Source organism: Zeus faber (assembly GCF_960531495.2).
Source record: "Zeus faber genome assembly, chromosome: 18".
NCBI classification, from domain to species: domain Eukaryota; kingdom Metazoa; phylum Chordata; class Actinopteri; order Zeiformes; family Zeidae; genus Zeus; species Zeus faber.
The window spans coordinates 19,558,841-19,570,132 of NC_137210.1; the positions used below are offsets into that span (position 1 = coordinate 19,558,841).

The following is an 11,292-nucleotide window of genomic DNA, read 5'->3' on the forward strand; positions in this document are numbered from 1 at the left end:
GACAGTCTCCGTCACTTTACCTGCAGAAAGAAATTCAATTTACAGTTATGCTCAATGTCTTCTGGCCTTTAAAGCAGTTCACAAGGAAATTATGAATGTCTCTCTCTCATGCATATAATATACACACACACACACACACACACACACACACACACACACACACACACACACACACACACACACACACACACACACACACACACACTATACATATATTATATATATATATATATATATATATATTTAAAATGAGAGAGAGTATTATGAAACACATGTAAAGGTGTTGCCATTTATCTATGGAGTGAATTATTTAAAACAGCTACCTCAACCCTCGCACCCATTTTCTCATGTCCTATGCTAATATTTTAATGTAAATATTGGGTTTCATAATGTAAAGTGTGCATTTCATTAATGATACACTGTTCATTTAACATTTTCAGAAGGCATTCATGTCATTGATGGTTAGAAGACATTCACAAGACAGAGAGAGAGAGAGAGGGAGAGAATTATGAAACTATTCATGTAAAGCTGTTGCCATTTATAAATGGGAGTGAATTATTTAAAACAGCTACCTCAAACCTCGCACCCATTTTCTCATGTCTTATGCTAATATTTAATGTACATATTGGGTTTCATAATGTAAAGTGTGCACATTTTGACTTATTCTCGATATATTCTAAAACGATAAATTCAGAAATAATAGGTGCTGTGCATTTCTGATTCAGCGAAACCACCTCCTTGAAACGCAGAATCCCGACAAAGGCACGCACCAATAATCCAGTCCATTTCCTCTACGTTGTCACCATAGCGACCATGGCGACTTTTGCCGGCGAAGTCGGGACTTTCAAAGAGCGGGGTGTGGACATGGACCAACGACAGGAAGAGGAGGAACGGGCCATCAGCGTTCCTGAAGAGAGAGAAACAATGTTAATTACAAAATCAAATTAACTATGTTAATGGAAAACAAAACCATCTCCAAAATACGATGAAAAAGTCAGTCAATATCAATAGTGAGGCTCATAGCTTATTGGATATTTAAATTTCCAGAAACCTGTTCTAAGGGAACACTGTTATCTGGCCTCCTCCTCCACCACTGACCTTCTTCAATCCCTTCGTCTTTCCTTCCCTGAGCTGGTTTTGTTTTTGCTCTCGATCTGAAACTGATGTTCCCCCATGGGACCGTCAACCACCCTCCATGCTTGGGGGAGGACACACGCCCTACCTGGTTATGAAGTTTTGTGCCTCTCTGAGCAGCCGCTGTGGCACGGTGTCCACCGCCATGGGCTGCTCCACCACTTCCTGGTTCCTCATGAGGATGCAGTTCCAGGTCGAGAGGAAACCAAAAGGCAACAACCACGCGGCCCACGCCAGGACACTGAGGCAGGTCAGTGCTGCCAGGACCCGCACGCTGACCGCCAGTAGACCACAAAGACGGGCAAACACCTGAAAAACGATAGACGGACAGACAGAGACAGACATGGGGTAGACAGACAGATATACATACAGGCACACAGACAGATAAGGGGGTAGACAGATAGACAGACAAAACGGCATTATTCAATAAACCAAAGAATTTACTAGATGATAGAAAATATTTGGAAATATACAATCAATCTAGAAATGTGTAATAAGCCATAAAAACAAAGCTAAGAATGAACGATAAACCACACAAACAGACCTAGAAATGAACAATGATCAAAACAATTTTAAAAAAGGGCAAAAATGGCAATATACAATAAATCTAATGAAAAACATTAATCAATGAATAAAAACCTATTAAAAAAAAAAAACCCAATAAAATAAATCTTAAAATAAACAACAAGAATTTTTGGGCAAAATAGAATAAAGCTTTAACAACTATAACGATAACAACTTTAAGAGCCCCACTGAGGTTCATTAAATGGAACTATATGGTGGTGTTGGTGGTGTGTGCACTCTTCTACACACACGCACTGACACACACTGACACCCACCAATGTGAGCACTCCGAGGCTGAGCAGCAGCGACAGGTTCTGGAGCGCGTGCTGCAGATCGCGCAGGACGACAGTGCCCTTCCCGGGGACGCAGTCGTTAAACAGCGTGAAGGGGAGACCGTAGAAGAAGCTGAAGCCGTGCTGGTTGGGGTGGTGGCAGTGGTCCCCTCTGGTCTCGCAGCTCACGCCCAGGTGCCACTTACCTGCAGAGAAAGAGATTGAGAATGGATCAGACAGAAAAATAAAAATAAAACAAGAAAGAATATTATATTCACCGTGCGGCGCTGAGCATCTCCCACACCAAGGCACCTACGAGCAAGGCACCTCAGCCGGACCGGCGCGAACGGGCTTTCTCGTGGAAAGGAAGCGTCCCCAGGAAATGCTCAAAAACACATGACATCACATGACATTATCTCACCCACGAGGCCCGTGGTGTATCCCTGCTGCTGAAGCCTCTTAGCGAAGGTGGTCTCAGTTGGGGGAAGCCCCCCCGACCCGCCGAGGAACAGCAGCACCTGCACACGTCCCGTACTGCCCAACCCTGGAACACACACACACACACACACACACACACACACACACACACACACACACACACACACACACACACACACACACACACACACACACACACACACACACACACACACACACACACTTTTTTATGAAAAGCATTCAACAAGATGAAACACGCCAATGAGGCTCTGAATATACAATGTAAATATTAGGATAAGCAGTGTATAGATATTGTGTAAAATTCCAATAACTACTGTAGTATGTGGTATTCAGTATGCAATCAGTACACAGTTACAGGACTTCTAGTTTGTAGCTGGAAAGAACACACTCACTCTGCAATAGCCTCATTTTTTAAATTAACAACAGGATATCTGGAACATTCATGCTTTCAAAGTGGAGTGAAAACAAATCTTCTTGGCTTGAGGTGAGCTTCACTTTGGAACACAACTTGGACCATGAAAGACAACCTCAAACGAGGCCACCGCAATGCAAGTGCGGGGAAAAGAAAAAAGTACTTGTATATTGATGAATGGCCTGTCTTGAGGAGCGGGTGTTCGCGTGTTTTTGTTTCACCTGCGCGTAGGGCGTGGCGCCCCGTCATGAACGCCGCCCGGCTGGGGGTGCAGAGGGGCGCCGCCGCCACGTGCTGACTCAGCTTCACGCCTTCGGAGGCCAGTCTGTCGATGTTTGGAGTCCTGGAGTAGACAGGGATGTGAGACACATCGCACATCATGAACAGGGAGAGACGACGACACCACGGCGAGAGCGGTGGTCCCCAGCCTGTGGAGCTGGAGCCCCACGGCAGGACGCCGGACATCGCCGGGAGCGGTGACGAGGCCTCGGACATTTTGAGGCGAACGTTTCCCAACGGACAAATATTGGCGTTGGCTCAAATAGAAATGGTAACAAAAAACACGGCTACCTATCGGCATGTATCGTACGCCCTGAAAACCTTAGAGCCGGTACGATTGTTCAGCGGGAGGGGGCGCAATCCGGCGAGAGATCCTTTGCTGTGCGAGCTCCCCCAAAATCTTGTGAGCTCCTGTAATCCTTTGCTGCTCGAGCTCCCGTAGATCCCGGCGAGCTCCCATTGACTTATATATGTCAGGACAGTGGCAAGAGCACATTTGTGTCTTCTCTTTATATATTTATGAAAAGATTTATATACACAAATACAGCTGCAGAATGTAAGTGGGTGCTGTTACAGTAGGCTTCTGTAGGCCTATGTGTGCAACAAAAGGGGAATAGAGAAGAGCAAAATGCAATGTAAAGTAACAGTTTAATGAGATAAACAATATGATATATAATATGATAAACAATATGATATAATGTAAGATATCATATCATATAATATATGAAATAATATAAGTTACAATACAGTATAAAGTAAGATGAAGATATAATATAGAATAATGTATCAGTATGGTATGATATATTATATAATACAGTATACAGGTATATGTAGTATGCAAAATCCAAATCATACTCAATACCCAATTGTTGAAATCTATTTTTCAGTCTTGGATTTGGCAAACCGCACCCGTCCTGTTAGCTTGCCTCTCACCCTGCCTTGACTCCTTGGCACAGGTACATGATGTCTGGGTACTACTACTACACCTGTGTTCTACCCTCCCCTGCCTCATTTGCTCTGAGCGGCGGGGGCAGGCTGCAGTGATCCCTACCTGGATCAGACCTGATGAGAATGGAGGCGTCTACCTGCAGCGCTCTGCACCAGCAAATAAGACTCTCGTACTGTCTAAGCTCGGAAATTGCAGAGTATAGAAGTACAATATCCTATGATTTGTCATATTATATTATTATTATTATTATTATTGTTGTTGTCCCCCACTCGGCATCCATTGCAGCCTGGTCATCCTGGAAGGGGGATCCCTCTTCTGTGGCCTCTTCACAAGGTCCCCCCCCCCCCCCCCCCCCGACGGGTTTTCTGGGAGTTTTTCCTTGCAGGGATGAGGGTTCAGACTAGGGGATGGCTGATGTCTCAGTGAAATGCAGGTTAGTGGAGCCATACACTGTACTGTGATTAAGGGATATATAACTTAACTTGACTCAGTGCAAACGGTTTTAGAGTCATCCACTTAATCACATTGTATCTCACAATACAAAGTATGCATGAGTTGGGCTGCACGCTCTAAACCTAAGCATTTAAACCAGTATAATATCCTTTAGAAATGAGATAAATTGATCAAAAGTTAAACAGCTATTTACGTATTCGCTCAAAGCAACAATATTTTTCACACTTTGAAAAAGACAAGAGAAAGGGGCTTTTATTTTGTGAATTTGCAGTTGTAGGTATGACATTTGTACAATATGAGTACTACATTTATCATGTGAATTTCTTTCACCAATCTGTTATCAAAATGGACAAAAATCAAATATGACTTGTTTCCCAGTATAAAGAGAGGACACATTAAATGTGGTCTTGCCACAACACCTACGGGGGCTCACGCAGCAAAGGATCATGGGAGCTTGCGCAGCAAAGGATCATGGGAGCTCGCAGCTCAACGTCGAGCTCCCTCTCCCCTCACAACGATCGCACCCTGACCGAAAAACCTTGCTCTCTATGAGGAAAACAGAGCCAATTCAGGTAAAACGACCAGGGAAAACAAATGTATCACATCCTTTACATATGGGGTTCGTTCTCAGACAATTCATGTGGATGGTTTTTGGCTTCGCTGGGGGAAAAAAAACCGTTGGAACCCCCTGAACTCGATCATGAGTGCTGTATTGCAAGTTAATAAACAACGATCTTATTGTTGTTACCGAGTGAAACCCAAGGGAGCTGCAAACAGAGGGATAACAGGCTAGTGGCTAATGTTTTACAGACAATTTGAATGGTTGGGAGAGAGAACATATACCTGATGGTGCCGTTGCCGTAGCAACCCACGTCGCCAATGCCCAGGTCGTCGGCCATTATCAAAACGAAGTTGGGCCGTCCGTCCGACTCCGCGACGCCCCATTGGCCGGTCAGGAGGAGGGAGAGGAGACACAGAACCGGTGGAAGCTGCCTACAGGCGGTCGGTGATAAGGTCAACGTAATTTCCCTAAAGATGTCAAAGACACCACAAACAGCACAGAACAATAACCAAGCCCTTCCTTCAGGCGTTAAGACAACAAAGCTAGATTTGTCCAACAACTAACTCTGCATGCCCTGGCCACGGTTCAGGATGTACGGGCCGTCGCTAATGCCAATTAATGAACCATTACCATATTTTAGTTACCAATTTGTTGACGGAGCCAAAATCCCAATATCCTCGCATGGTTACAGGTTATAGGTGCCATCCTCCCTCGAGCATGGAAGGATAAAACACTTTTTTTTTTTTTCCTGACTATCTCAGGTAGAGGACTGGAAACGCACGCTGCTGTTACCTGTTCACACTAGGGATGTAGAGACGGACACTGGAGTGGGATGTTGGTCTGAGATGAGGTATTGGAGAATATCCCCAATATGAAAGTCACATACTTCTTCTTCACCTTTGGGCTGCTCCCGTTAGGGGTCGCCGCAGCAGATCATCTGCTTACAATAGCTTCTGTTCCGCGCATCTTCCTCCCTTACACCAAACGCCTGCGTGGCCTCCCTCATCACATCCGTAACCCTTCTCTCTGGCCTTCCTCTCTTCCTCTTGCCTGGCAAGAGGTCCTTTTCCCAGTGTAACTCATCTCCCCTACACACGTGTCCAAACCATCTCAATCTCGCCTCTCTCACTTTTCCAACAAACTGTCCAACCTGAGCTGTCTGACTCTAATGTACTCGTTCTTAATCGTGTCCGTCCTTGTCGCGCCCAATGAAAATCTCAACATCCTCAACTCTGCCACCTCCAGTTCAGCCGCCTGCCTCGTCGTCAGTGCCACCGCCTCTAAACCGTCCAACATGGCTGGTCTCACTACCGTCCTGTCGACCTTCCCCTTCACTCTTGCTGGAACCCTTCTGTCACAGAGCACTCCGGACCCTCTTCTCCACCCACTCCGCCCTGCCTGTGCTCTCTTCTCCGCCTCTCTCCCGCACTCTCCGCTGCTTTGGATGGTTGACCCCAAGTACTTGAACTCATCCGCCTTCTCCACCTCCACTCCTTGCACCCTCAGCTTTTCGCCGCCCTCCCTGCCATTCAGGCACATGTATTGTCTTACTCCTGCTGACCTTCATTCCTCTCTTTATTCCTCTCCTCGCCAATGCATGCCTCCACTCTCGCTACGGATAACAATGTCATCCGCGAACGTCATAGTCCACAGGGAGTCCTGCCTGATTTCATCGGTTAACCTGTCCATCACCATTGCAAACAAGAAAGGGCTCAGAGCTGATCCTTGATGCAATCCCACCTCCACTTTGAAGGCCTTCGTCACATCTACTGCACACCGTGCTACTGTCTGACTGCCCTCATACATATCCTGGACCACTCTTACGTCCTTCTCTGCCTCCCCCGACTTCCTCATGCAATAGCACACTTCCTCTCTCAGCACCCTACCACATGCTTTCTCTAAATCCACAAAGACGCAGTGCAACTCCCTCTGGCCTTCCCTGTACTTTTCCGTCAGCGTTCTTAAAGCAAACACTGCATCTGTAGTACTCTTTCCTGGCATGAAACCATACTGCTGCTCGCTGATCCCCCACCTCTCCTCTTAACCGAGCCCCCGCTACCCTTTCCCACAGCTTCATGCTGTGGCTGATCAACTTTGCTCCCCTGGAGTTACTACAGCTCTGTACGTCTCCCTTATTCTTGAAGATGGGTACCGGTACACTTCTTCTCCACTCCTCCGGCATCCTCTCCCTTTCCCGGGGTGGTGATAAACAGGAACGAAGTATGTGACAAAAGTCGCATACTAAGAGACAAATATCAAAGATATGAGAGCTGCAGCTAATGATTATTTTCATTATCGATTAATCTGCCGATTATTTTCTCGACTGATCGATTGGTTGTTTGTTTGATCCATAGAACGCAAGACAGTGCTGAAAAAGGTCGACCCACCGCTTCCTCAAATGTCTTGTTTTGTCCACAACCCAAAGACGTTCAGTTTACTGTCATACGGGAAGAAAGAAACCAGAAAATATTCACATTTATGGAGCTGGAATCAGAGAACTTGAAAAGGTTCTCCTTGAAAAAAAACATCGACGCGATTTATCGACTATCACAATGGCTGGCGATTAATATAATAGTCGGCAACTAATCGATTAATTACATTACGTCATTTAGCAGACGCTTTTATCCAAAGCGACTTACAATTATTCAAACACCGACGGACGCAGCCATCAGGAGCAATGAGGGGTTAAGTGTCTTGCTCAAGGACACTACAGCATGCTAGCAGGAGGAGCCTGGGATCAAACCAGCAACCTTTAGATTACTAGACGACCAGCTCTACCAGCTCTACCTCCTGAGCTACCGTCCCACCATTAATCGCCAAACCCTTACAGCTTGGATCCATATTAGCGACACTGTATAAGTGTTACCTTCGTTTTACCTTCGTTTGGAGGGGAAGAGGAGGGGGGATAAAATAAATAAAAGTTAAAGATGTTAAGTGACTCCTCAAAACATTTGGACGGTATCTCCGCGCACGCACACACACTCACTCACTCACTCTCACTCAGACACACACACACACACACACACACACACACACACACACCAGTTGTTTGTTGTTTTCAGAGAAAGCAAAGACAGGCCGACGTGATGTAAACAGAGCACGGCATTGGCACTATACCCTAACTTTGCTAAACTACGATGCAGTTTTTCCCTCGTTTGCCGCAACACTGGCAGAGCTACACCTACTCCACAAGCACGTCTCCAGGTGCACGCAGCGCGGCAGGTGGCACTGCGTGGCGCGGGGAGGCTCGCTGGTCCAACAGGTCAGGCCGGGAGAGCGGTCGGTTTGCGGGGGGGGGCTCTTTCTGACGTTCAGCGGATTGGAAGCCGCGGAGTGTGACTCACCTCATGGCTGCGGCCGGGAGACGAGCGGGGCGGCGGGACGCCACGCACCCAACAGCCGACGGCGCGACCCGCGGACGAACCGTTCGCCGCGCATCGACCGTTCGCGACTCGGTAGTCGGGCGAGCGAGGGAACTCAGAGTTCGTAACAATGACGGAGGACTAATTCTCTGCCACAGTTATTAGTAGTCGAATTATCGACTACAACAAATACGTATAAAATATAAAACAACTTGTTTTTTGTTTTTTTTGGGGGGGGGTGGGGGGGGTCGACAGATTGCATTCTTCGGAATTATTGATTTATATTTTTATTCTTTGACAGAATTCCATGACTCTTGTGAGATTCCAGAGCCAAGCCGGCCGTTCTGACTCCGTCGCCGGCCGCATCGGACCGACTGCGACGGACGAGCGAAGAGTCGCAGAAGCGAACGGCTCGTTTCCCGCTGGACGATTCGTCGAGAACCGACTCCGGAAAGAAGAGCTCGAAGCGCTGGTGACGGCACACCTCCGTGACGTCACATGTTTTACCGTAACGGCGTGTGTTTGCGTTAACACCCTAATGTGTGAAGTGAATGCGCATATAATATTTACTCGTTGTGAGTTCCTGCCCAATGAACGTTCGTGTTGTGTCTCTAATCGTTCATAAAACTAGGCTTCCCAGATGCCCAATTTCATGTTTATTTGTATTTTTAATGAAAGGTCAAACGTCATGGAGCTATGGAGCTCTATATGCGTCATGAGGCCTCTTGAGTTTGGGGGATCCAATCTAATTACAAGCACAGCCATTGAGAAAGGCTTCCTTTCTTTCTTTCTTTCTTTCTTTCTTTCTTTCTTTCTTTCTTTCTTTCTTTCTTTCGTTCTTTCTTTTGTCCATCTGTCTGTCTGTCTATTTATTTATTTATGTGTTAATTTATTTATGTATGCATGTGTGTATTTATTTGTGTATTTATTTTTTTATATTTTAATTTATTTATTTCTATTTTTACGTATGTATGTATGTATGTATGTATGTATGTATGTATGTTTGTATATATGTATGTATGTATATATGTATGTATCTATTGATTTATATATGTATGTATTTATTATATTTTTTATGTATTTATTTATCTTTTAATTAATCAATAAATTAATGAATGATTAATGAGCTCTGGGATTTGCCTAATTTAAAAAATATATATCTACCATATTTATATATTTTTATTTTTTAATTTAACTAAGTCAGGCTTTTTGACAGACAGTAGCAGGGAGAAACGAGGGATAGGAAGGCTGTTAGATAGATTCTCCTCTATTGTTTTTTCTCATCAAAGAATAATGTTATTTCTGTGGTCTACACCAACACCCCTCCAGTCTCTAGTGGAGTTCTCTAGTTGTAAAGGATAAAGGGGCTCCGTCCGGTATGTGCATGGTTTTCCTTTAGGCCCTATGCTTAAGCAATACTACTTAATGAAAAGAAGTAAACGACGAGAATGAAACATTGCGAAACGTTCTGTCTGTTAAGCCTTGAAGAGTTTCATTATGAGTCATTTTAACTGGTGACATAACACGATGATGTGTGTTTAGTTTTGCAAAGGAAAGATAATTTGATCTGATTGACTTAGAATACAATTACATGAGGCATAGTCAGGTGATTATACCTGTGGCTGCTTCTCGTGTGTGTGTGTGTGTGTGTGTGTGTGTGTGCATGCGTAATAAATGTGAGGCTTGCATGTTTTGCTCTGTGCTGAATGTGCATGTGTGTGTGGTGACTTTTGGAGTCAGTTCCCACATTTCACCTCCATAGCCGCCAGCTCCATTTTACCGACCTGTCACCATCAATCACCTCACCCAAGTTTGTGTGTGTTTCACTGTAACACCTACCTGACATATTATTCAGACCAGATCACCAACTATAAAGCAAGGAACCTCTGTCTGTTTGTCTCTCTGTCCTTCAATTATCTCGACAACCGTTCATCCGATGTACTTTGCACTTGGCAGGTGTATCGCTGGAGAACCAAGTAGGTGCAGTCTCAAATTTGGACGAGCGGCACGTGCAACATTAATAAACTTTCAATAAACAAGCAAACAGCGAGCCACTCAGCTCTGTGCAGCAGCAGCGGGGCGGGGCTTCATGCCCTGAGTCATTATGCCACAGTGCAGCCCATTGCTAACAGGCATGTTTTGAACGCGCCCTGCATTAGTCTCAATATAAAGAAAGGAATCTCTTATGTTTGTATGTATGTGTATGTATGTGTGTGTGTGTGTATGTGTGTGTGTGTAGTGTATCTATGTATGTATGCATGCATGCATGCATGTATGCATGTATGTATGTTTTTTTTTGTATGTATGTACTGTATGTATGCAGGGGGCAGGGTTCCAAACAGGCATGTTTGGCTTGACACGTGTAATATCAATAAACTTTGAATAAACAAGTGAACAGCGACTTTACCCAAAAGAATTGGGTGTTTTTTCCCGTGAGAAGAATGTCTTTCCCCGTGTTTCCCACTGCGAGTCCTCGCGACTTTCACAAACCGCCACGTTTTGAACGGGCACTGCACTTGTTTTATAATGCACTTTAATTGGTGATTCCTTGCCAAGGTTTCCAGAGGTGGATAACCCCACGTTCATAAAGTAAATGTCCAGCCATGTTTTTATTCCAGCCGTGCTCCAATCCATCAGTTGGACCTCTGGGTTGGTCCACGCACAGTCCACTCAAAACCCCAGAGTGCAATTTCACTCTCTGCACCTGGATTCCCTACTCTTTTAAAGGGCCTGCTTAGCACATGCACTTTAATTGACAAACAGGCAGACGGACACAAAGTATTGTGTAAACAACGGTAGAATAAATGACTGAGCTCTGTCAACACGTTGATTTATATCTCATTGCA

The 11,292-nt window shown here is 45.1% G+C and overlaps 1 protein-coding gene across 2 annotated transcripts in view; it reads right to left on the reverse strand.

Moving 5' to 3' along the window:
- arsh (arylsulfatase H) overlaps window positions 1–8,462 on the reverse strand; it is a 12,599-nt gene extending 4,137 nt beyond the window's left edge. The window contains exons 1-8 of one of the 2 annotated variants that reach the window (XM_080019790.1): window positions 8,429–8,462; window positions 5,366–5,515; window positions 3,063–3,184; window positions 2,392–2,514; window positions 1,974–2,176; window positions 1,223–1,443; window positions 771–907; window positions 1–20 (exon numbers count right to left, since the gene is read on the reverse strand). The exon at window positions 1–20 is cut by the window's left edge and continues 100 nt beyond it. In XM_080019790.1, the coding sequence (XP_079875916.1) occupies window positions 1–20; window positions 771–907; window positions 1,223–1,443; window positions 1,974–2,176; window positions 2,392–2,514; window positions 3,063–3,184; window positions 5,366–5,515; window positions 8,429–8,433 (981 nt within the window). In that variant the 5' untranslated portion in view covers window positions 8,434–8,462. Of the gene's footprint in view, window positions 21–770; window positions 908–1,222; window positions 1,444–1,973; window positions 2,177–2,391; window positions 2,515–3,062; window positions 3,185–5,365; window positions 5,552–5,876; window positions 7,129–8,428 lie in introns of those variants that run through there. The other variant, XM_080019791.1, reaches the window with a different exon arrangement.
- Between the last annotated feature and the right edge of the window lie 2,830 nt (window positions 8,463–11,292).